The sequence below is a fragment of the Podarcis pityusensis genome (genome assembly GCF_964106645.2).
Source record: "Podarcis pityusensis genome assembly, chromosome: 13".
NCBI classification, from domain to species: domain Eukaryota; kingdom Metazoa; phylum Chordata; class Lepidosauria; order Squamata; family Lacertidae; genus Podarcis; species Podarcis pityusensis.
The window spans coordinates 10491855-10517732 of record NC_138038.1 but is presented as its reverse complement, the minus strand read 5'-3'; the positions used below and the strand labels follow the sequence as shown (position 1 = coordinate 10517732).

Below are 25878 nucleotides of genomic sequence, written 5' to 3'. Positions count from 1 at the left end.
CAAATATGCCGGCAAGGGCTCGCCTCTGCTTTCCTCCCCTCTTTCTTAAAAAGACACCACCTGACCCTCAACTTCCAAGTCCTTTCGTCCTGCTATGGTATTTTGTAGGTGTTGCAGTACATCAAGAAGGAAAAGACATTGTAGGCTTTTTTGGGGAGGGGGGCCCTCTCTTTAATCCCATCCCCCACTGCTCATGGGACCTAAATTAGGTGCCCCATTTGAGCTGTTGGCCAAAGGTTCTCTTAAAACCTTTCAGTCTTACAATGATACGTTTTGGTTGGAGTTGCTACCGTCCAAAGCACACAAGCACTGCTTTTGACACCAGGTGGCACTTTGGACCAATCTGGCTCAGAGCTCAGTCTTTCATAGGCCATCATTCCAGAGCATCCATTGGAAAAAGGCTGGCGCAAGCCTGACAAACATGTGGGGCTCTCTGCTTTTATTTAGATAAAACTGCTTCAGTCGGGAACACACAGGCCGTGTTTGTTTCCTTTCACAGCACAAAGCATTTGGGGTGGGGAGGGAGGGAAAGGGGTGTCTGTAGCTCCTATTTCATGCTGGCTGGGACAAGGCGTGGTTTGAGCATCTTAAGAAAGATGCTTTGCTTTGGACATCACTGGACACTCTCTCTTGGCTATGTCTGCCAGGAGTGGATGCGCACCCATAGAATGTACTGAAGTTCTCACCCTGGACCAGCAGGGGGATACTGTAGATAGTTTTCACTCAGGTCCACATATGCAAATAAGGAATTGAAAGTGATGTTCAGTGATTGGATAGTTACAGAAAGTTGTTACTGTTGCATTGTAGTGGAGCTCTATATAAGCAGGCTGGCTGAACCCTTCAGTTCAGTTCTGTTCTGGCCTGTGAATAAACAAGAGCTGTTTGAAGAATCGCTGTGTCGTCTGATAAGTTCACCCGCAACTTAACACAAGGCAAAAAGGTAAAGGACCTCTGAACAGTTATGTCCAGTCAAAGGCAACTATGGGATTCCGGCACTCATCTCGCTTTCAGGCTGAGGGAGCCGGTCTTTGTCCTCAGACAGCTTTCCGGGTCATGTGGCTAGCATGACTAAACCGCTTCTGGCGCAACGGGACACTGTGATGGAAGCCACAGTGCACAGAAATGCCGTTTACCTTCCCTCCGCAGCCATACCTATTTATCTACTTGCACTGGCATGCTTTCGAAATGCTAGGTTGGCAGGAGCTGGGACAGAGCAACGGGAGCTCACATTGTCGTGGGGATTCGAACCGCTGACTTTCTGATCGGCAAGCCCAAGAGGCTCAGAGTTTAGACCCTTATGGAGTATCCACATGTGCCTGTCTACATACATCTGCTAAACCAGCAGGTAGCTACCATGGTTGTCCTTCAGATGTTGATGGACTCCCACATCCTATCACCTCCACCCAGTAAGGCCAACGGTCAGCGATGGTTGGAAACGGGAGCACAGCCAAGATCCTGTGTTAAATAATATACAGTTGGCATGTTTGTCTGCAGCCACAGCCTTTGATAGAAGGCTCTGCCGACAGTGAATCATGTCTGTTGAGAGGTTTGGTTGGGAATGGTACTGCTCTGCTACATCCCCAAAGGTTATGGAATGTCCTGCAGGAACCCAGGAGAAAGGGGACTTTCTGACCATAAATTCTCATTTCCTGTGGCTCCCAGAAGGTGTTCTGTTCTGCTCACCACTATGCCCTCTCGCAAACCATTATTAACTTCTCCCTAGGTCCTGATACCCAAATGGGATGGAGAGCAGGGCCGAACGGTGTCTGGTTTTCAACATTGTGATATATCACTAGCTAAACATCGTGATATACCAATATATATATATCACAATGTCTGAAATGCGGAGGTGAACAGAGTAATGTCCTGGCAACTGCTACTCCTTAGAAGTCTTTCATTTTGGGTTCTTTGGTTCCCAGAAGAAAATGGCAGCCACAGCTTGTGACAGCCACAAGTTTCTGCTTTGGTCGAACTCTTCCGAAGAGCTGGCTGTTAATGCTGTGAATCACCAGCTTAAGAAATTTTTGCAAAGGGAGAAGCAAATTTTGTTGGGCATGGTCCAACCTCCACCAATACCGACACTCCAAGTATCCTTATTTTCCAGGCACAGTCCCAGATGCACAGAGGCCATCCCACTTTCAGATTTGATCCCGGAATGCCCCAATTTTCCTATTTTATTGCAGAAAAGGTGGAGGGTATGGAGTTATGTGACTCCCAAGCTAAGGAGATAAATAGCTAGACAACCTTTAGAAGACATCTGAAAGCAGCCCTGTATAGGGAAGTTTTTAAAAAAATGTTTAATGTTTTATTATGTTTTTATATATATTTGAAGATGCCCAGAGTGGCTGGGGCAACCCAGTCAGATGGGCAGGGTATAAATAATAAAATTATAATTATTGAATAGGTAAAGGTAAAGGGACCCCTGACCATTAGGTCCAGTCGTGACTGACTCTGGGGTTGCGGCGCTCATCTCGCTTTATTGGCCGAGGGAGCCGGCGTACAGCTTCCGGGTCATGTGGCCAGCATGACTAAGCCGCTTCTGGCGAACCAGAGCAGCGCATGGAAACGCCGTTTACCTTCCCGCCGGAGTGGTGCCTATTTATCTACTTGCACTTTGACATGTTTTCGAACTGCTAGGTTGGCAGGAGCAGGGACCGAACAACGGGAGCTCACCCCATCTGATCAGCAAGTCCTAGGCTCTGTGGTTTAACCCACAGCTCCACCTGCCACCCAATTATTGAATAGGATGTCCCTATTTTCATCGGAGAGATGTTCTAAGGTGTGCCAATAGGCAGCGAATGAGGACAGCCTTCCTTCTGATGCTTTAACCCCAACCTGCAAAAAGCCTGCTCAGCTTTCCCTGCAGCTGCAAAGGTAGAAAGTCCACTTGGGAATTATGTCAACAGCTTGTTTTTGTCTAGATAAGCAATAAGCCACGTGAATAAGAAAACTGCTGGAGATATCAGCATTTTTAAGAAGAGGATCCCTACTCTCGACTTGTAGCACACGGCTTCCGGCTTTTGTGGACGAGCCTATGTGGGTGTTAAGTCCTGGAAAGAAGAGCCTTTGGGTCTCTCTTCCAGTTCCATAAACCTGATCCCCAAACACTTCTCTGTTAGGGATTATAGAACAGGGTTGAAGGAAGCCACCTAAGCCCCAGCCAACTCCTTCTGCTCCTCGGGGCAATGCCTAGCAACGACAGGCAGATAAAACTCGTGAGCGGAGCGTTATGTATCATTCAAGTAGCAACACACCCCGAGAAAGCAAAAGCTCATAAACAAGATCTATTCGTTCTCCAACTCTGGAAGCAGGGCTCCTGACTGGACCTTGCAATGTTGCTTGGAGAGAAGGACACTGAACCTGAGCATAGCTGTCAACTGTCCCTTATTTGGCGGGAAAGCCCCTTATCCCAGCGCCGTGTCCCGCTGCTGTCCCTTATTGATGATGTCCCTTAAATTTCCCGGGTTTCAAAGGAAGCAACTCCTCTCCCTCCTTCCCTGCCGGCCAGGGAAGGGGAGGCTCCAACTGGGTTGCTTGGCTGCGTTGCTCACCCAATAAGGAGTCTAAGAACGAATGGGGGGTGGAGCTTGCATGCCTTGTGCTGATCAAATCGGCCGCGTTGCCTGGGGACTCGCCTTTGCTCAGCGCTTCCCAGCGGAGAGGTGACGGTGGTTTCCCTTGCTGCATCCCCTTTGCCGGGTTGCTGCGCTGTGGGAACCACCGCTTGAGGCTTCGTTTGGCTGCTGGCTGGGCTTTCTGCCTTTGGCTCGGAGGGGCTCAGAAATTGAACATACCTGTGCTTGGAAAATCCCTTATTTTGGCTGCAGATCCCTTATTTTTGAGTCTGCTGGTCCCTTATTTTCAAATCTGTAAGTTGACAGCAATGAACCTGAGTGGGTTTCCCTTCACTACCAAGTAGTTACAACCACACACTTGAGGGTTGCCACCAAGGCAGCCATAGCGTCATGGCAAGTAGACTTCAAGCCCACCACTACTTAGAATCATAGAATTGTAGAGTTGGAAGGGACCCCGAGGGTCATCCAGTCCAACCCCCTGCAATGCAGGAATCTCAACTGAAGCATCCATGACAGATAGCCATCTAATCTCTGCTTAAAAACCTCCAATGAAAGAGAGTCCACCACCTCATGTGGGAGTCTGTTCCACTGTCTCACTGCTCTTCCTGTCAGAAAGTTCTTCCTGATGTTTAATCGGAATCCTCTTTCTTGTAACTTGAAGCCCTTGGTTCGAGTCCTACCCTCCAGAGCAGGAGAAAACAAGCTTGTTCCCTCTACCATGGAACAGCCCTTGAGATATCTGAAGATGGCTATCGTATCTCCTCTCAGTCACCTCTTTTACAAGATAAGCATACCCAGCTCCTTCAACTGTTCCTCATAAGGCTTCGTTTCCAGGCCCTTGGTCATTTTGGACACGTTCCAGGAACATCTTCAGGAATTAAAAACATGTCCACTTCAGAGATGAAGACAAGCTCTTCCTTCCCACCCACCAGACTCCATTGACTCTCGCTGGCTTTACAAACCAGGTGGAAGTGAGGTAAACATAGAAGCAGAGTCCAGGGTAGACTATTCTGAGGAAGGTGGCCCCAGATTTTGGCCCTCCAGGTGTTGCTGAATTAAAGCCACAACAAGCCAACGGCCAGGGATTATGGGAGTTGTAGTCCAGGAACATTTGGAGAGTCATAGGCTACCTATAATGTTCAAACACATTTCGGGATAATCCCTGAGGTAGATTACCATCAAAGATGGCTGAATCTCCTTTCAATGACTTCAAATGCCTTGCCTGTCTTCCCAGCTTTCACAATTTTAGCACCAAAATGTTGGGGGTTTTGTTTGCAAAAAGGAGCCTTTGAATTTCAACCCATGCCCAGGGCCCCACTGCTAGTTAATTTGGGCGTTTATGAAGCTTTTATCAAGCAGCTTACTGAGAGGATGCTATTTAATGATTAATAAAGACCTCGAAAATTTGCTTTAGTGAGGTTCATTTATGGTCAGAACTATTATGCTAAAAATAGGATTAATAAATTATGAAGGCTCCCATTCCTGACAGGAAAAATCACTGCAGCAATGTATTACTCTTAACTTCCAAGGTGCCCATCACTTAATAGTTCATTATCAGCCATGGGCAAGGAGAAGAAAGGCAGCCATTATTATTTTATTCAGGACAGGAACCTTCCAGAACCCCTAGCACACAATCATAGGTACATTTGCCCATGCTCAGAGGCACTCCGGCTTCTTAAAGGGCCCTTGTGCCAAGGCCTTGCATTACAAAACACAGCTGAACACACCAGACAAAGGAATGGCATCCAGTAATCTAGTGACAAAAAACAACAACCCCGAATATTTGGCAAACGTCTCCTTCAGCATCCATGCCTCCCAGTGCAGACCAAATATGGGGCAGCAAAAGGAGCTATTGAGGAGAGGAGGAAAAACACAACTCTGTGAGGAAGAATTGTTCTCTTAATAAGGTTTTCATCTCATCAGGGGAGGCAATTTATGTATTAGAAGCCTAATAATAATCATACGCTGACGGCAAAATACCCAAGCTCCAAGGAATTATTTGGCTTAGCGGGCAGGTCATGCTAAGCGAGTGACCGACTTTCGTCCCTCACGCAAAACAAAACTTGCTAACTGCCAAATTAGCCCAAACATTTTGCATTTGGGGATGCAGGAGTGAGCGGGGGGTCGGGGAGGAGGAAGAGAAACGGAATTAAACACCTCAGCCCTAAAATTTATTCTTATTATTTTTCTAGCAAATTCAAAATCTTTCGGTGATTGTTGTGGTTTCCTTCCTTCTGTAGATTCTCGATTCTGGCAAAATATATGGGGATAAAAGGTTCCATATCTTCCATCCGGATACCCTCCCCTCTCTTGTGTATACACACGCATGCACTTTTTACCAATGAAGCCCTGGATGTGTGGGGTTTGGGTCTCTCCATGGCAGCCTCATGGACGACCGTGGCCTGAGATAACCCCATGTCGAAATCCCAGACCAAGCAGAGGCTGGAAGGGAGATTCTGGAACACCAGCTGCTGCCCAGCCAGGACAATGGAGCCGCTGTCCTCAAACCCAGCGCAGTTAACAATTGTGCCTTTTTTATTTCATTTTGGCAGAGAGGATGAACGGGCAGCCTCGGCTAATCCTGCCTGTGAATAGATCCCTCGGTGCCAGAGCAACTGCGGCACACAGCCCGCTAACTCGAAAGGGAGAAGCCACCGAGAAGAGTTGGCTACCAAGAGTAGAAAGCAGCCGCTGCAATCTCAAGAGTCCTGAAGTCATGATGTGTGTGTGTGGACAAGGCACTGGCTGCTCAGAGGAGAGGTAGAAAATGGAGACCCCCTTCTTTGTCATATGCAGAGAGACACCCAAGACCTAGCTCAAACCAAGACCTATAAGCAGGGTTGGCAAGTTTGTGGCCTGCATTCTGCCAGGTGCCCAAAAAATCTGGAGGGTTATAGGTTAGCCACACCCTGATCTCAGTGGGTGCTGCCATGGTAGATCACAGACCCTCTAAATGCCCCCATTTTCCAGGGATTTACAGAAGCTGTCCCGGTTTCTGATTTGATCCCAGAATGTCCCACTTTTCTTTAGAACATCCTCGTTTTCACCGGAGAAATGTTGGAGGGTATGGAGTTGTGCGACCCCAAAGCCAAGGAGATAAGTAACTAGGCAAACTTTAGAAGACATCTGAAGGCAGCCCTGTACAGGGAAGTTTTTTTAAAAAAATGTTCAGTGTTTCCCCTAATTTCATCAGAGAAATGTTGGAGAGTATGAGATCAGCCTACAAGACATTTGCTCAACTCGGGGGGGCTCTGTCCCCAAAATCCCTTTGCTCCCCTTAGTTAGAAGCACATGACCGCTCCAGATTTTGTTTTATTTTTTCTTAGTCCTAGAACACCTGACCATATGCAGAGGTGGTTTCCCACACAACCAAATCACACTTTGCAGGCAGGCTTGGACCTCAGAGCCACCACATCCCCTTAGAGTTTTGCATGCATTTGATCCAGAGAAAAGTCCTTCGATGGCACCAGAGGGTGGAAAAAGTTAATGGTGGCGGTGAAAATTAAATTGGTTTGTGTTTTAGGAAGAACGAGCTTTACACCCATCAAGAACCTAAAACGGTACCCAACCCCAGTGCTGGATTCCCAGATATATTAGGGAGCATGGAGTTATTATTTTGATTTGCAAGAAGAAGTTGCTTGACACACACAGCCACCTCTGTTCCCTTCTCTGGTCCAGGGCCCAAAGTCAGCAGCTTTCTCCCTCTCCTCCTCCTCCTCCTCCAATCATTGCAGATTTGTCCATTGGCAACAATCCGTGGCTCGACCTCACTCTCTGCCAGGGCCCTTAATGAATGCTAATGCGACAATACTTCCTGGCCTCTTGACACACACGTACGCTGCGCTCCTGTCTATCAAGCCCATTTCTCCAAATCCTCTCAAGAGGGAATTTGCATGGCGGCATTTCCATACCTCCCGATAAACGTGCTGCCCCAAAGCAGCATCGTCCAGATACAACGTGGGAAGGAGAGATTTCAGACACAAATGTGCTTTGAGGGAAAACGAAAGAATGACTTCTCTTTGGCGCAAACCAAAACCACGCAGCGCCGCGGAACTGGAAGCCAACAGCAGCAATAAATTGCCAAAACAATGTCCTGTTTAATTTACTACCCGTGGCACAGAAGTGGAGCTGTCCTTCCTTCTCCTCCCCTCCTTTTTCCCCAGGGAAAAGATATGAGGAAAAAACTCCCACCCAAACTCTGTTTTGGCATCAGCCTCAATGCAGTGGTCAAAAGCATTTCAAGCAACAAGAGAGTGGTGAAGGCACGGCAACGGGGGGGGGGGGGGGGAAATGGCCTCCTTCCGTGACGCTGGAGTGGCTCTGAGAGGTTCAGTTGTCCCTCTCCCATCTCTTGAATCATACGAAGCAAATGAGAGAGGCACGGATGTCCTGCAATTGAAGGCACTAGAGGGTGTGACCGAGAGGATGCTGTGAGGAAAAGATGGCTCCCGACGACACAGCTCCTGACCTCTCCAACTGTCCTGCCAGCCACCTACCTGGCCGTGCCTCACCTGTTCAGTAGTGAAGCTACCCCATGGTCCAAGGCCTTAAATGCACTTCTGTTTACCATTCCTCTACAAAGCGTTTCAGCCCCCCCAGCCTCCGCTACCATCTTTCTCCCGCCTTTCCCAAACCGACGCGCACCCTACCCACACCCGCCGCCATTTTGTCTTCTCAAATGACCACCTTTTTTTCTGCCGACCCATCCGCAGCTCTTTATTCCGCGACCGGACCCGTGCGGGAGCGCTAGCCCCGCACTTCGCCTTGCGCATACAATTCACAAACACGCACGCACACACATGTACACATGCTAAAGGCATGGCTTGACTGCCCCACGCCATGGCTGTACAAAGAGGCCAGTGGCCCGGGCAACCTACAACATCGTACGCTAGCTCCAAAATAATTGCTCTGAAGAGAATAAGAAGATTTCTGCCCACCCGCCCACCCCCGATATCTGTGCCTCACGCAGTGATGCGCTCCTTTTCCTTGGAGGTCATCCGCTACCTGAGCATTTTCTGTGTCCTGTGCAATACTAGCCCCACATCCAGACGTTGTCAATGTATGCATAGCATTTCGCGGCTTCAGGCAGAAACGTTTTTTTTCTGGGGGAAGGCTGCCTGTTTTCCCTCGGGCCTACATCCCGGGGAACGGCGCAGAGACCTCCCCCTGACCAAATACTGTACAAAGAGATATGAACAAGACAGGCAGTGCTCTGCTTCAGCCCCTGGGGGGGTCTCCTCCGTCTCCTCTCACATCACCGAGCAGCTCTTGGCCCGGTCTTTGCGGATCTCGGGGTCAGTCAACAAGTCCGTCCGAGCGGGCAACTGCGCCGCCCGCTTCAGCCCTCGCTTTGAGTTGCTGCGCTTGAGGTGCTTGTGGATGTGGTTGACGGACGCCAGGGTGGTCACGTGGAAAACGTCCCGCACGCTGTTCTCCGAAACCTTGGAAGAGCATTCCACGTACGCCACGGCACCCAACTGCCTGGCCAAAATGCTGCCCTGTGCAGGGGGGGGGGGGAAGAAAAGCACCAAAACATTACGCCAGAATTTGGCCCCCATATTTATTCTTCTGCTTTTTCCCTCTCTCTCTCTCTCTCACCTTGGTTTCATAAGCCTCCCCCTTGATTTTGCCAAGACCTGCTCCCTTCCATCCTCTAAACCCCCCCCCCACAGTATTCGTACTCCTAGCACTAATCCGGAGCCCCCACCAGATGCTTTCAGCTCACCACCTTCCCTAGACGCTGCTAACTCCATGTGTTTCTATAACATCACAGCTAGCAGTTAATTTTAGTTTTTTCCCTAGAAGGTAGAAAGAGAGCAAAGTGCTTCTTTTAAAAAAAATATATATATATAACAAAACGAGCAAGGGAGGAAGGGCTGGTGTGTAAAACTAGCGACGGGTGAGAAAAAGGCTGGGCTTTGTGAGTGCCGGAGTGCAAAGCAATGTTAAGCACTTGCCTTGTTGGGTTGGCACGCAGAGACTAACGCTCTCAGTTGCCATTCGGCTCCCCTCTGTCCCCTGCCCCCCCACCCCGGGGAAAAGTGCAAAAGGAGCATCGCAGAGTGCGCTGCCTCTGGCACTTTGTCCCTTCCTGCCTGGTACTTCAGATGCACTTGCCTCTGAACATACAGGGTTGGGGTTTTATTCACCTTGGTTTCCGTCCTGCTCATTTCATTGGCCACAGGGTGGACTGCAGCACAGAGAGGATAGAGAGGAATTCTTTACAAACGTGACCATATATGGGTTGGGAAAGCATTCCCCCCCCCCCATTTTGATGATTAATTAGCAGCCCTGAGAACATGGGCTGGCTCGTTAGCTCGCATCACCTGCAATTACCTGCCCTGCGGTCCTTTTTTTTTTTTTTTTTGCTGCCTTCCACTCATTTCCTGCCAGAAAACACTTCTGGGGGTAGGGAGTTCACACACACACACACACACACACGCACACAAGTGCATAAACCAGAGAAGATAAACGTAGCTTACATGCACTGGGTGCTTGTAGTCAACTGGGGCAATACATACGTTTGGCTCCTGCACAAGTCAGGTGCAAGAATCTATACATCCTTCAGACTTCTGAACCCTAAGTTTTTAATGTTTGCTGTCTTTTTTTTTTTTTATAAGATATTTATTAAAATTTTCAAAATATTACAAAATAAAAATAGAAAAAAGAAAAATACAAAATAAAAATAGTTAAAAACAACTCAATCTTTCCATTACTTATTTTTCATTAGCTTGTTTCCCGGACCTCCTCGCGCCTCCCTTTTTTGTATTCCAATTCAGTTTGTTGGTTCAGCAAATCCTCCCCCTCTTTGTTAATCCTAATCCTTAATCTTAAAGTATTGTAACATTAAATTTTTACCTGTTAGTAATCCATCTTTCATATTCCCTTATAGTATTGCAGCTAAAAACCACTTAATTTCTATCCAACATCATTCTAACATTCATTAATTTTACAATATTTCTGTAAATAGTCTTTAAATTTCTTCCAATCTTCTTCCACCGACTCTTCTCCCTGGTCTCGGATTCTGCCAGTCATTTCCGTTAATGTTTGCTGTCTTAAAGGTAAAGGGACCCCTGACCATTAGGTCCAGTCGTGATCAACTCTAGACCTAATGGTCAGGGGTCCCTTTACCTTCCCTAGATGCTGCTAACTCCATGTGTTTCTTTAACACCACAGCTAGCAACTCTGGGGTTGTGGCGCTCATCTCGCTTTACTGGCCAAGGGAGCCGGCGTACAGCTTCTGGGTCATGTGGCCAGCAGGACTAAGCCGCTTCTGGCGAAACAGAGCAGCGTACGGAAACGCCATTTACCTTCCCGCCGGAGCGGTACCTATTTATCTACTTGCACTTTGACGTGCTTTCGAACTGCTAGGTGGGCAGGAGCAACGGGAGCTCACCCCGTTGCGGGGATTCGAACCGCTGACCTTCTGATCGGCAAGTCCTAGGCTCTGTGGTTTAACCCACAGTGCCACCTGCGTCCCTTGTACTATCTTACTGTGTTTTAATTTACTGGAAGCCACCCAGAGTGGCTGGGGTAACCCAGTCAGATGGGCGGCATATTATTATTATTATTATTATTATTATTATTATTATTATTATTATCTCAAGGCCAATGATCAGTTTTTAAAAGCGGAGGGGCTACAGGGGGTGGGCAGGCTCAAGCCTGCCTCACACCCACTTACCTGAAATACACTTTTTGCCTGCTCAGAGCCAGTCTCCGTTTTTATTAACGTATCTTGAAACTGAGGCCTAACACTGAGTTACGCACGGTGAGCCCAGGCTCTAAGGAAAACAACAATGACGACGACAACATACCTGCTCATGTGTGACGGGGATAAGGCGCTGTTTGGAAAGTTCCCGTAAAGTGTTCAGGTCAGTGCGCATGTCCAGTTTGCAGCCCACCAGAACCACCTTGGCGCTGGGGCAGAACTCCTGCGTCTCCCCCTGCCACTGTGAGGGAACAAAATCGGGAAATAAAGTACAGTGAGGTTAGAAAAACTGGCTCAGTCACCTGCTGTCAGGGCTGGAGTCAGACACAGGTCAGCATGAGAGACGCAAGGCTCCGTTGTCAATAAAGTTAACTCTTTATTCAAGGAATCGGCATACAGCTCAGCAACACTTCTCAGCAGGTCTTGCCCCTATGGAGCAGTTGCCAGGACTGAAAGGCCCTGCCTTCCACCCCGTCTAAGGCTCCTTCTCTCCCGGATGTTTCCCAAGCAGTCTCAAACTGCGTCTGCCACCTCTGGCCTCTGTTCTGCTCTCTTCATTATCTTGCTCATTCTTGGAGACCAGCAGGGAGGGGAGCTTGTCGCAGCTGAAGAGGGAGACTCCCTGGATTCTTCAGCAGCCTCTTGAACCCCCCTCCTCTGCTTCATCCTTTGAGTCTGAACTGCTCCCTGTCACCGGCTCTTCCTGCTCACTAAACCCTGTTGCCCCTTCAGCATCCAATTCTCCCTCTGACCTCCCCTCAGTGCCCCACCACCAATCCCCGGCCTCTGATCCTTCCTCCTCTGGGATTTCCCTTGGGGCTCCCACTACTCCTCTTCGGTCCAGCCAGTCCCCGACACCTCTCACCTCCATTATGCTTCTTGCCTTTTGCCATTTTTTAAAAGCGCTCTCCGCCGCAACACTTGTTGCTATTTAGACGAGCAGCAAAATACAACCGGTAATGTTTTTTCATGCGATGCCACATTCCATAAATCAGCAACAATACTGAAAACCAGCGTTCCAGGAAAGGAAAGGGCGTTGCTTGCTGATATTCAGCACATAAAAATGATACACTACCCCTTTGCAAAATTTAAATTACAAGCTGAAGATTTCTATTGTAAAGCTTTCAGGTTGCGACATGTTCTCTTTCAACAGTTTTTGCACAATGCCTGGCTGCTTGGGCATCTAAATAATATATTGGTAGAGTCTGCCTTATTTTGCTCAGTGATGGTGGCTCTGCTCTCTGCATATACTACAAGGCTTCCTTTTCTTTTCGCTGCTGTGCCCGTTCCATGACTTCATTGTCGCACCACCCCAGGAACAGAAATTGGTATTGGCCAACGTACTTCAGTATTCCAAGAATCTCTGCTTCAAACATCAGCTATAAAAGCAAGTTTCTAGCCCGTGAGGCTGAAAACACTTCAAAGTATGGGAAAGTCTCCAGTGTTATGGGGCTGGGCTGAGAAGGGTTCCGTCAGTGATGGGGACTGCTACACAGCCTTGAATAAATCTTTGGAGGGGGTTTTTCCTACCAGCAAATAACAGAAGCACAAATGGGAAAATTCAGGATTATTTGCATTGTTCATACAGATTTCTGGCACTGAATTTGGGTCACCTTGGTGTCTCCACCGAGCCTCAGTTCAGTAGAAATCAAGTCTCTACAAAGTTGTTTATTCAAAGAGCGTCAAATGGCTTCCCTTCCCCTCTGGCCTTACAAGCTGTGAGGAGCCAAAGCTCAGTGGGAAATCAAAAGCCGGTTCCTATTTTGCAGCCAACTTCAGTTTTGCACCCAACGGGCAGCAATTCCGAGGGCTCCCCACCCCTCCCCGACGCATTCACATTTCAGCCTGGGGGCACAACACTCCGCTTTCAAAACCTCCCATATTTATATCAGTATCAAAAAGCTACACCCCCTGATTTCTGCTTCGCAGCACCTGAGGAACAATTTCTGCCACACAAGCCTGTACAGTGTTCACTGGAGGGAAGCAGAAAGCTGTTCGGAAAAGAAGTCCTATGGGACACCCATTTGTTTTAAGCTTCAAAAAACCCTCAACACGTTCCTCTCAAAGCCTCTGGGAGGGTTGCTGCAGAGACAGACCGAATGTGAGCAGTGAAGGGTATAGATGGGAACAGGAACAATTTGCCAGAACGCGCAGAGATAGCCCATTTCAAAACCCTCTTAGTTTTTCCCCCACCCAGAAGTTCAGAACTCAAGGTCACTGAGCATGCAGTTGGGACTAGGTGGGTTCCAAGTCCTGCGGCATCGACTTCTGGGAACTTTTAACTAAAATAATATAAAGTTAAAGCCTCGCCCACAGTGTCACGTAACAGAAACAGCTCTTGGCTCCAGCCGTTCTGATTTAAAGAAAGAAGAAGCTAAATATGCAATGTTGCCAGGCACATTTGGGGCTTTCGGTTATGCTGGCCATAATCCACAGCTGGCACAGAATATTCCGCAAATAGATGTGAGAAGAACAGCATGCAAGAACAGCATCGCTGTTCCATTTGCAGTCTCCTGTTTTCGCACGTGGACAGCGCTCCCTGGATAGCAGCGTTTGCCGGCAAGTTGTCAGAGATATTCTAGGCATGAGGACTAGAGTCTTTCCCCTGGAGTCCCATCCCCAAATTCCCAGAACGCAAGCTCCGGAAGGGAAACTATGTCAGAAACCAAAGCTTAGAGCCTTCTCTTCTTCTTTGGCGATCCCTCGTAGCCGAGTAAGATTGTCTTCCATAAACACGGTTTTAACAACAAGTCTGTAAGTGACTGTGGAGACCAATTCTGGATCCACACGTCCTTCCACAGTGGGGACATTGGTTTCCGGGCGGGAATTGATCACGGTGTGGATTTGCCAAGCATGCCTTCCTCTTAGCATGTTTCTCCCTTGCATCCTGAGTTCGAGTGTCTTCAAATCCTGCTTTGAGCCTGTAGCACAACTGTGATTCTGGAGTTCCGCTGTACAGTGGTGCCTCGCAAGACGAAAAGAATCCGTTCCGCGAGTCTCTTCGTCTTGCGGTTTTTTCGTCTTGCGAAGCAAGCCCATTAGCAGTTTAGCGGATTAGCGCTATTAGCGGCTTAGCGGGCTTAGCGGATCAGCTGATAAGCGGCTTAGTGGCTTAACGGATCAGCTGTTAAGCGGCTTAGCGGATCAGCTGATAAGCGGCTTAGCGGCTTAGCAGATCAGCTGATAAGCGGCTTAGCGGCTTGGGAAAAAGGGGGGGGAGGAGGAAAAAAACCCCCGCAGGAACTCGCAAGACATTTTCGTCTTGCGAAGCAAGCCCATAGGAAATTCGTTTTGTGAAGCACCTCCAAAACGGAAAGCCCTTTCGTCTAGCGGGTTTTCCGTCTTGCGAGGCATTCGTCTTGCGGGGCACCACTGTATCTTCCAAGATGTCAGCTCTCCCCAAACTGAAAGATCATCCCCTGCCCCATCCCAAACTCCCCATTATAGTCTAGCTGGCTCACCTTTTTAAGGACGCTGTCCAAGGTCTCTGGGCGGCTAATGTCAAAGCAGATGAGAACAGCATCCGAGTCAGGATAGGCAAGGGGGCGCACATTGTCATAGTATGTTGAGCCTGTGTAAGAAACACACATAACATTAGCTTGTTCGTATTGAGATTATACATAGCATTCGGCCTTTTAACTTAGAGGGCTTATCCCTTAACAGCTGAAACAGAATTCCACACAGAGCCGACACGTTTTTTGAAATTAAAATCTGGAAATTTCAAATTTGCAGGACTGAATGATAAATGGTTTCCAGTAGATGGTAAGTGACCCATGCACAACTCCACACACCCTGGTTTTATATTACGGTTGTTTTAAAGCTCCTCAACTCATAATTAAGAAACCGTTTAAAAGAGTGTCTATCAGATTTGGGAAACATGTGCATTTAAGTCCTTTTGTATGCGGTTTCGTCAAGCATTCACCCTCCCGGTTCATTTCAACTTTCCTGGGGTGCGTGCACACCTGAATGCCCTCCTAATTTAGATTTATTTAATTAATTTGTATACCACCTTTCATTCGTAGATTTCAGGGAGATTCCCAACATGAAAAATACAAGATACAAAAAACATTCTATCCAGTTTGGAGGCCCAGAAAGTTCTCAACCTGCAAAATGAGGCAACACCTTTTTTTTAAAAAAAAATAGACAGAACTACACACAGTTTCTAAAAAACCACATTTGCAGAAGTAACGTGCGTGCAGAAGGCTTAACCCCTTTACTTGCCAAAGTGTTTTCCAAAGGTTGCTTTCCCTCCAGCTAGAATTGCTTCAAGTTTCACAGCCCAGCAGAGGAGGAATCCAGGAGACGGAAATAAAAAAGCATTGTTGACCCCAGAACTTAGGAAAAGATTGAGGGTCTAGCAACTGGCGTTTGACCACCAAAGCAGACCAAGGGTAATAAGGTAAGGATCGCCACGCAACAAAACTATCCCTCTCCCTGTCTAAGAGTCTCCAAAGTCCTGATAGACAGTTGGCTTTCCTGAATATCTATTTCCAAGTCCCAATTCCGTCATCGTTTCCCATTGGGTGTCCACGGGCAAATTATAGCTTCCCAGTTCCCCTCTGTAAAATGGAAACAACAACTGGTCTTAGAGGGCTGTGAGCAGTGTTCAAAATTAGCCAGGTGCCAGGCACATTTGACACCTGGCTATTGGCTACTAACAACCAAGTCAAGATGCCTGGGCTCCAGGATGGTGCCTGACATCTGGGGATCATTGGATCAGGACTGTTTTCACACACGAATACCCCACCCTGTAGAATTCTATCAGTTATATTTTATCTGCTCAATCAGAATGGATTTCTGGAACCAAAATGCTTTTTCTGTGCAGCCTGAGCAGGAGCAGTCAATAACATTCTAGTAAACTGTAGTAGTTCGTCTTCACTTAACCCACCCCACTGCCCTGCACACAGTTCTGAAGAATATTCCTATGTTATGAATGGTCCAGGTCACTATTAAGAAAAAGAGGTCGGAATAAGGTACCCCTGCCCGTACGGGCCAGTCGTGTCCGACTCTAGGGTTGTGCGCCCATCTCACTTAAGAGGCCGGGGGCCAGCGCTGTCCGGAGACACTTCCGGGTCACGTGGCCAGCGTGACGAAGCTGCTCTGGCGAGCCAGCACCAGCGCAGCACACGGAAACGCCGTTTACCTTCCCGCTATAAAGCGGTACCTATTTATCTACTTGCACTTTAGGGGTGCTTTCGAACTGCTAGGTGGGCAGGAGCTGGGACCGAAAGACGGGAACTCACCCCACCGCGGGGATTCGAACCGCCGACCATGCGATTGGCAAGTCCTAGGCACTGAGGTTTTACCCACAGCGCCACCCACGTAATAGGTCGGAATAGGCCTATATATACGTGTGTGTGGACTGTCCCTGGACCAAGTCACTTTTCCTCCTTAAGTTCTCAAAGTTCCTAACCCAGCTCAAGGTTATCATTTGAACCAGCCAGTTGTTTAACTGAGAATCAACCACAGTCAGCCCATCATTTGAAAAATAAGACTTGCCCCAAACGGCAACTAGACATTCCATTTTGTAACCTGGGTTTAAGGAGCCATTTGGCACCTAGGTTCTATATCAAACATTGGCTGTGGTGGCAATTATAAACAGATGCTGTATATTGCTTTGTACTTTCAAAGTGCCATGCAGGAAATTCCTTGGGACCGTGGACTGGAAGCCAGGGAACTAACATCCCTTCTGTTTAGAATAGGTAGCCTGAAGCAAATTCCCCCACCTTGTAGAAGTGGTGCCAGGATACCAGCGCTGCAGAGGCCATAAATTAAAGGTAAAGGGACCCCTGACTGTTAAGTCCAGTTACAGACGACCATGGGGTTGCGGCGCTCATCTCGCTTTACTGGCCGAGCTTTCCAGGTCATATGGCCAGCATGACTAAGCCACTTCTGGCGAACCAGAGCAGCACACGGAAACGCCATTTACCTTCCCGCTAGAGCAGTACCTATTTATCTACTTGCACTGGCGTGCTTTCAAACTGCTAGTACCGAGCAACGGGAGGTCACCCCGTTGCAGGGATTCGAACCGCTGACCTTCCGATCGGCAAGCCCTAGGCCAGGGGTCAGCAACCTTTTTCAGCCATGGGCTGCTCCACCGTCCCTCAGACCATGTGGTGGGCCAGACTATATTTTTTTGGGGGGGGGATGAACGAATTCCTATGCCCCACAAATAACCCAGAGATGCATTTTAAATAAAAGGACACATTCTACTCATGTAAAAACACACTGATTCCTGGATCGTCCGCGGGCTGGATTGAGATGTCGATTGGGCCGCATCCAGTCCCCGGGCCTTAGGCTGCCTACCCCTGCCCTAGGCTCTGTGGTTTAGACCACAGCGCCACCCGAGTCCCAGGCCATAAATAATGCTGCAATTATATATTCTGCCAAAGCCAAATCCACAACAGCACATGTCCCTCCAAAACGCAAATGGGAGCAAACGTTTTGATTTGAGGCACAAATTGCCAATGCCTCACTAGACAGCAATGAGTTTGTGGCATGACATTTTCGGAGGTTTCGGTTCAGCTGCGTGAGCAGAGTCCAGCTTCTTGGGAGGGAAGAAGGAACAGGTGCTTGCTTATAATGGACAAAAGGAGGAAGGGACAAACCAATGGGCGATACCTCACCGCCCAGACTGGACCCATTCTGAACCTCCCCTTACGTTAGCAAGAAATGTCCTCTTCCAGATTAGTCCTTAGGGACGGGAGCACTTGCTACTTCACAGCTGAGGAACTGCCCCTCCTGGATAGCAGCTACTACTACCAGCAAGAAATGACCAGTCCTTCATTTCCAAAGGAAGAGGCTGGGGAGGAAGCTAGCTGGATGTGATCTCTGACCTGCAATCTCAATTAAATCGCGAAAGACTGTGCTGACTCGGTGGCGAGGGAGAGGCATGCTCCAAGCGCTGAGATGCACTCTATTACTATTTCCAGTGCTGGAGCACCGAGCCCTTCTTCCCACACCAGAACAAAGTGTGCAGGGTGAAGCAAGGTGTCATGAGATGCGTGTGGCTGCCGCCAAGAAACCAGCAGCTACGTGCCTAGCTCTCATCTCCCCTTCGATGTCGTGGACCGGCTGGATGCAAGTGAATGGTGGGAGGCTCTCCCGGGAAGAAGGCTCAGAGCCTGGGAAGCTGAAGAGGTAACAGGGTTTAGTGAGCAGGAAGAGGTTGTGGCAGAGAGCAGTCCAAAATCAGAGGCAGAAGCTGAAGCAGAAGAGGAGGGAGGCCAAGAGGCAGAGCTGAGTCAGGCTGGTGAAAAAGCCAGGGTGTCTCCCCCTTCTGCTGTGAAAAGCTCCCCTTCGCCCTGTTCTCCCAGGACCAGGAAAGGTGTGAAGTGAGAGGAGCAGAGACAGGTGTGCTGGCGGAGTCTCATATTGCTTGGGAAGGACCCAGGAGAGCAGGAGTCTTAGGCAGCTATGGGAAGGCAGGGACCTTTCGTCTCCACAACTGCTTCACGAGGGGAAAACCTACCAGGAAAAGTTGTTGTGCTCCTTAGGCCTGGCACTCCTGAGCTGGCCTTGTATCTGCTAATAAAGAGTTAATGCCACTTACTCCGTGTGATTTATTGCTGGCTCGTTCCTGACATTCTCTAACACAGGGGTAGTGAACCTTTTTATACCTACCCCCACTAATGCATTTTTCTTGATGGTAAAATCTCCTTACCACCCACCAGTGCTGCAGTAACATGTGGCGTAGAACCCCCTACCGCCCACCTGGAATCCACTAGCAGGCAGTAGGGACCAGGTTGACTCTCCCTGCTCTAACGTCTAGTACAACATCCATGACCACCTAGGTTTTTGCAGATCCCCATCTCAGCCGGCGACCACTGAGAGGGGTGAGGTGGGGTTAATGTGGAATGGTGTGGCACTAAGGAATGGGACACAGCTGTACTTCATGCCACAGGCAGGGAAAGGGGTGAAGTCAAAAGGCAGCGGCTGTTTTCGGGAGCAGCTGCGAGTGTATCTCGTAATGTCTAGTTCCACCCTCACCCGGGGAGCCGGTTACAAAAGCCAGGCAGAGCTGCCTGCAAAGTCCCAACTCATCCAAGTTGCTGCTCTCTTGCCACGCCAAGGACTGCAACGAACAGCTGCACTCAGCACCCAGAACGGAGCCAATCCATCATCTGCTCTGGGAGATAGTGACATTCGTTGCTCCGGTTCAGAAGCAGTGATGCCCACTTTTGCTCTTGGCATCTTGTAGCTCTACACTGTGCCAAGACCTGATCATGGCAGCCAAAGTGCCAGAATATCAGAGAGAGAGTTTGATTGCGCACACTGAGCCAAATCGACAAAATCCAAGCATTGCAAAGGTGGGTGGGACGCAAGAGCTCATCTCTCCCAATTCCCCTGTTGCATGATAGGACTAGCCCCGGACATATCTACCCAGAGCACAACGTGCCACTATCAGGAGGGCTGGGTGCTCTGCACATGAGCTCCCGAAGGCACAGCCCCGTTCGCTGTAGCTGCTTTTAAAAGACGGGCTGTGGGTTAAACCACAGAGCCTAGGGCTTGCCAATCAGAAGGTCAGCGGTTCGAATCCCCACGACGGGGTGAGCTCCTGTTGTTCGGTCCCTGCTCCTGCCAACCTAGCAGTTCGAAAGCATGTCAAAGTGCAAGTAGATAAAGAGGTACCGCTCCGGCGGTAAGGTAAACGGCATTTCTGTGAGCTGCTCTGGTTTGCCAGAAGCGGCTTAGTCCTGCTGGCCACATGACCCGGAAGATGTACGCCGGCTCCCTCGGCCAGTAAAGCGAGATGAGCGCCGCAACCCCAGAGTCGGCCGCGACTGGATCTAATATTCAGGGGTCCCTTTACCCTTTACCTAATGTTCAAATCCAAGTCCGGGAAAAGCCCAAGGCTGGGGATGGGGAAACAGGAGCAAGGGAAAGATTCTGCTGCGTCTTCCAAGCAAGCAGGGCAATGCTGCAGAGAAGAGATCTAGACGCACAGTGCCAGTCTGACACAAAGAGGGAGCCCTAATTGCTTTTGCAATGAGTCACCTCTGAAGCACAGCACACAATGACAGGAGCATTAACAACAAGCAATATTCTTCACACAGCACCATATGTCTCCCGCGTCTTAAGGAGACCAACAAGTGGTATCAGACCCACAAGCAGTGTCAGAAACTCAGATATATAATCTAATCAAATGGCCTAGGTCATTATTTATTTATTTATTTATTTATTTATTCCCTGCCCATCTGGCTGAGTTTCCCCAGCCACTCTGGGCGGCTCCCAATCAAATGTTAAAAACAGTACAGCATTAAATATTAAAAACTTCCCTGAACAGGGCTGCCTTCAGATGTCTTTTAAAGATAGGATAGCTGTCTATTTCCTTCACATCTGAAGGGAGGGTGTTCCACAGGGTGGGCGCCACTACTGAGAAGGCCCTCTGTCTGGTTCCCTGTAAGCTCACTTCTCGCAATGAGGGAACCGCCAGAAGGCCCTCAGTGCTGGACCTCAGTGTCCGGGCTGAACGATGTGGGTGGAGACGCTCCTTCAGGTATACTGGACCGAGGCCATTTAGGGCTTTAAAGGTCAGCACCAACACTTTGAATTGTGCTCGGAAACGTACTGGGAGCCAATGCAGATCTCTCAGGACTGGTGTTATGTGGTCCCGCCGGCCAGTCCCAGTCACCAGTCTAGCTGCCACATTCTGGATTAATTGCAGTTTCCGGGTCACCTTCAAAGGTAGCCCCACGTAGAGCGCATTGCAGTAGTCCAAGCGGGAGATAACCAGAGCATGCACCACTCTGGTGAGACAGTCCGCAGGCAGGTAGGGTCTCAGTCTGTGTACCAGGTGGAGCTGGTAGACAGCCGCCCTGGACACAGAATTAACCTGTGCCTCCATGGACAGCTGTGAGTCCAGAATGACTCCCAGGCTGCGCACCTGGTCCTTCAGGGGCACAGTTACCCCATCCAGGACCAGGGAATCCCCCCCACCCCCATGGAATATCTTGGCACTTTTTTGTGATGAGGGTGATTCATTTCATTAATATACCATTTTATATTCCAAGGAACAAATCTTAAGGTCTACAATACATTAAAACATCAAACAAAACAATCCAGGAAAAAAACCCAAAATTCAAACTTCAAGGGAAACATTTTAGATCCTTCTGTTCAGTGACATTTTGCTTCTCCCAGTCTGGCATGCAGAGATCTCCGCACCGTCGCAATTGGAACTGCACCGGCGGCAAAACGCGCCTGGCGCCTGGCTAATTTCTAACACTGCCGGGTGGAACTGCAGCTTCTCCTGGTGAAAGTTGAACTGGAAAGCTGCGGGAAATGTTGGCATGGAAGCTCAAACAACAGAGCTGTGAAAAGGCTGTGGTTCTCTGGTTCCAAAAGGCCTCCCAAAGGCCCCGATCCCTCTGGAAAGGAGCAGCATCTTCGTATTTTCTCCCTACGTATATCGGACGTCTTTCGTTTTCCTGGTGCAAGGAAAACATAGTCCTTTCCCTTAAGGCGGGTCCAGAAGCTGCAACTGATAAGGAATGCTGCAGCAAGGTTGCTGACGGCAGGCTTGGGGTTGGGTTTCCTTTATAACATGCAACACCATTGCTGAAAGAACCGCACGGGCTGCTAATATGCTACCAGAACAAGTTTAAGATCCTGCTTTCAGCAGACAAAGCCCTGAGCAACTTGGGATCTGATTATCTTCAGGATCACCTAACCTTACATACCCCTGCCTGGTCGCTGCATACCTTGAAACAGGCACTGCTAGCGGTGTCACAAGCTCCTTGCATCTACAAAGAAAACTCCCCAGGGCTTTTAGTGTTGTGGCACCTGCCCTTTGGAATGTTCTCCCGGTAAATTATCAGGCAGGCGTCAACACCACTGGAATTTAAGCACCTGCTTAAAACAGGTTTGTTCAGCTAGCCTTACTCCAGTAAAGTTTATTTGATTCGTTGATTTGTTATTCTATGTGTTGCTATTCTTAAAAAGCAGAGATATCCCCTTGCCGACAAAGGTCCATATAGTTAAAGCTATGGTTTTCCCCGTAGTGATGTATGGAAGTGAGAGCTGGACCATAAAGAAGGCTGATTGCCGAAGAATTGATGCTTTCTAATTATGGTGCTGGAGGAGACTCTTGAGAGTCCCATGGATTGCAAGAAGATCAAACCTATCCATTCTGAAGGAAATCAGCCCTGAGTGCTCACTGGAAGGACAGATCCTGAAGCTGAGGCTCCAGTACTTTGGTCACCTCATGAGAAGAGAAGACTCCCTGGAAAAGACCCTGATGTTGGGAAAGATGGAGGGCACAAGGAGAAGGGGATGACAGAGGATGAGATGGTTGGACAGTGTTCTCGAAGCTACCAGCATGAGTTTGACCAAACTGCAGGAGGCAGTGGAAGACAGGAGTGCCTGGCGTGCTCTGGCCCATGGGGTCACGAAGAGTCGGACACGACTAAACAACATGTGTGGTTTTTTTAACTGGTGTAAATTTACTGGCAGTTTTTACGATGCTCATGGTCTTGATATCTTTAAAAGCATTTCGTGGTATAAAAATATTTATTCCCCCCCCCCCCCAAAGTACTTTGCGGGTAAAGAGAAGCTGTTGCAAATTAGAGAAAAGCCAAGCAGCCTGCCTCCTTGCACTGGCGCAACTCTATCCGTCACAAAATAGTCCAGGAGGAATAAGAGGGCTTGGATGGCGCCCAAAGGTGCATTTTCAAAGCTGCTCTAATAATGTGAGGAATCGGTTCCTCCAGATGAAAGCCGTATAATCTGTCAAAACCAAGGTGACACCGTGCTGATCAAACCTCAAACACCTGGGCACTGAATATACGTTGCTGCCTCTGAAGAATTGGATTCTTTTCCTCCGGCCTTTATGTCCATTACCAGCAATCGCTCTCATTTCAACCACACATTTTAGCTACTGAATGGTTTTCACATTCTGCCTCCACTGCGAGATCGCCAGGCTGCTGCAGAACAACTCGCTCACAGCCACTCTGCATGAGCTACGCAAGTGGCTTGGGATCTGAGCCCAGGCGTCACTTAATGTCCTAGAGGGGAAAGAGGGACTCACGCCTGCTTCAAAACTGTGCTCAGTCTCTGCCTCTGAAGTTCTTTCCCCCCTGTTAGAAACTCAAATATGTAAGCTAGGGGCCAAATGGCTCCTTAAACCAAGGTTACAGTCGCCAAAACGGAATGTCCAGTTGCTGTCTGGGGGCAAGACAGCTCTAAAGCCTTATTTTTCAAATGATGGACTGACTGATTGCTTCAAATGACAACCTTGAGGAACTTTGAGAACTTAAGGAAGAAAAGTCACTTGATCCAGGGACAATCCACATATACCCGTATTTTTCGCTCTATAAGACGCACCAGACCATAAGACGCACCAAGTTTTTGGAGGAGGAAAACAAGAAAAAAAATATTCTGAATCTCAGAAGCCAGAACAGCAAGAGGGATTGCTGTGCAGTGAAAGCAGCGATCCCTCTTGCTGTTCTGGCTTCTGGGATAGCTGCGCAGCCTGCATTCGCTCCATAAGACACACACACATTTTCCCTTCCTTTTTAGGAGGGAAAAAGTGAGTCTTATAGAGCAAAAAATACGGTATATTGGTCTATTCTGACCTCTTTTTCTGCTCCTGCTGACTGCTCCTGCTCAGAAAAAGCATTTTGGTTCCAGAAATCCATTCTGATTGTGCAGATAAAATATAATCGATAGATTTCTACTGGGTGGGGTATTACATGTGTCAAAATAGTCCCGATCCAATGATCCCCAGATGGTGGAGATGTCAGGCACTATCCTGGGGCCCAGGCATCTTCACTTGGTCGCAAGTGGCTGATAGCCAGGTGCAAAATGCGCCTGGCTAATTTTGAACACTACCCTCCATTCCAGATTGGGGTGGGGTAGGGAGAGAGCCTACTTCGTCTCTGGCCGAGGGAAAGCAATGTACTGAACCCGATGTCCCTATAAAAATCCAGTGCAACTGAAGAACGATTGTGCAGTTTCTTTTCCCAGTAGTGATGTACGGAAGTGAGAGCTGGACCATAAAGAAGGCTGATCGCCGAAGAATTGATGCTTTTGAATTATGGTGCTGGAGGAGACTCTTGAGAGTCCCATGGACTGCAGGAAGATCAGACCTATCAGGAAATCAGCCCTGAGTGCTCACTGGAAGGACAGATCCTGAAGCTGAGGCTCCAAGACTTTGGCCACCTCATGAGAAGAGAAGACTCCCTGGAAGAGACCCTGATGTTGGGGAAGATGGAGGGCACAAGGAGAAGGGGACGGCAGAGGACGAGATGGTTGAACAGTGTTCTTGAAGCTACAAACATGAGTCTGACCAAACTGCGGGAGGCAGTGAAAGACCGGAGTGCCTGGCGTGCTCTGGTCCATGGGGTCACGAAGAGTTGGACACAACTAAATGACTAAACAACAACACCCAAACACTTTTTCGGTCCAAATCCCCTTCCCCAGCCTTGAACACCCCACCACCAAGCGGAAAGGGATGTACCAAGCTTATCCCCCACTCCCAAAAATACAAAACTGCACGAGAAATAGCCGATCAATTGTCCCCATGCCAGGGCCTGCCAAAGAAAAAGCAGAACCAGCAGGCTTTGGGTCAACAGAATCTAGACTGGTCCCCAGGCTCAAGCCAGAGAAATCCACCACCCCATTATCTAAGAAATGCAGTCAGCCTGGATTTACCAGAAGTGGCCTGGAGTGCGAACACCTCCAAAAGCCAATTAAAATAGCTGTGAAGGTCTGGCCAGTTCACTAAGGAGCAGCAGCTAAAACCTTGCCAGAGAGAGAGCGAGAGCACTGCAGAATGAAAGCATCTCTCTTCCAAATCACTCTCTTTTAGCCTGGATTACTCAGTCTGTATACTAATAAGCAACATGCGGTTAGGGCACTAATTTGAGTCCTCCTACATACCCCCTGTGATCCAGCTTCGGGTGGAAAGGGGAGAGGAAGCAATTGTGCATGTTTTCTAAGTGCAGTGTTTCGAAAACAAAAAAATGACCACAGATGCGCAAACAGCCATGACCAGACCCCAGAACATGACGATGGAAGAGGCTGGTACAGAGACAGACATTCATCACGTGTTCCACCATCCTAGTCCGACCATAGTTCTCAGGGGTGAAGCAAATCTGGGGCAGAAAGGCAAGCAAGTTGGGAATGATCAGGAACGCAGAGTGAGATTTCCGCACACCCCTTGTTTGCAGGCATCGCTTACCCAGACTAACCTGATCCAGCCAGCAAGGTTTCCGCTCAGTCACTAACAGCAGCAGCATTCAAACCAGCTTTTAACAGTGGCTGCAAGTGAAGCCACAACACAGTTGCATCCCATAGAACCAAATGGAGCAAACCATGACTCCTGCGGCCAGGCAGCGCATGTTTCGGATTTGGGTTTGTCTGCAAAAGCTGCACGTCTGCCAGTGGGCTATGAATCAGCAGGCAACCAAGCCAAAAGCTTAGAGAAAGGAGACCCAATAAGCAAATGGCACGATCGCTCCACGGGAGTCTGCTTGGGAGCTTGCAACAAAGTCAGTGCCAGGTGACTCTTCGTAGCTCACAAGGTTCAGAATGCCTCCAAGGCTCTTCTTTGTGCATGGGAACACCAAGAAGCGAGGAATGTGCAAAAACCGCATC

General features: G+C 48.7%; 1 protein-coding gene and 1 long non-coding RNA gene across 2 annotated transcripts in view; one reads left to right on the top strand and one right to left on the bottom strand.

The window, feature by feature from the left end:
* The first annotated feature begins 675 nt into the window (after nt 1-675).
* LOC308460695 lies at nt 676-5319 on the top strand. Its single transcript, XR_013978731.1, has 2 exons — nt 676-2404; nt 2746-5319. It is a non-coding gene; the product is annotated as an uncharacterized lncRNA (long non-coding RNA).
* Nucleotides 5150-25878, bottom strand: part of RND2 (Rho family GTPase 2) — a 38983-nt gene continuing 18254 nt past the window's right edge. The window contains exons 3-5 of the mRNA XM_080977104.1: nt 14745-14854; nt 11390-11524; nt 5150-9073 (exon numbers count right to left, since the gene is read on the bottom strand). Of these exons, the coding sequence (XP_080833230.1) occupies nt 8825-9073; nt 11390-11524; nt 14745-14854 (494 nt within the window). The 3' untranslated portion in view covers nt 5150-8824. The remainder of the gene's footprint in view (nt 9074-11389; nt 11525-14744; nt 14855-25878) is intronic.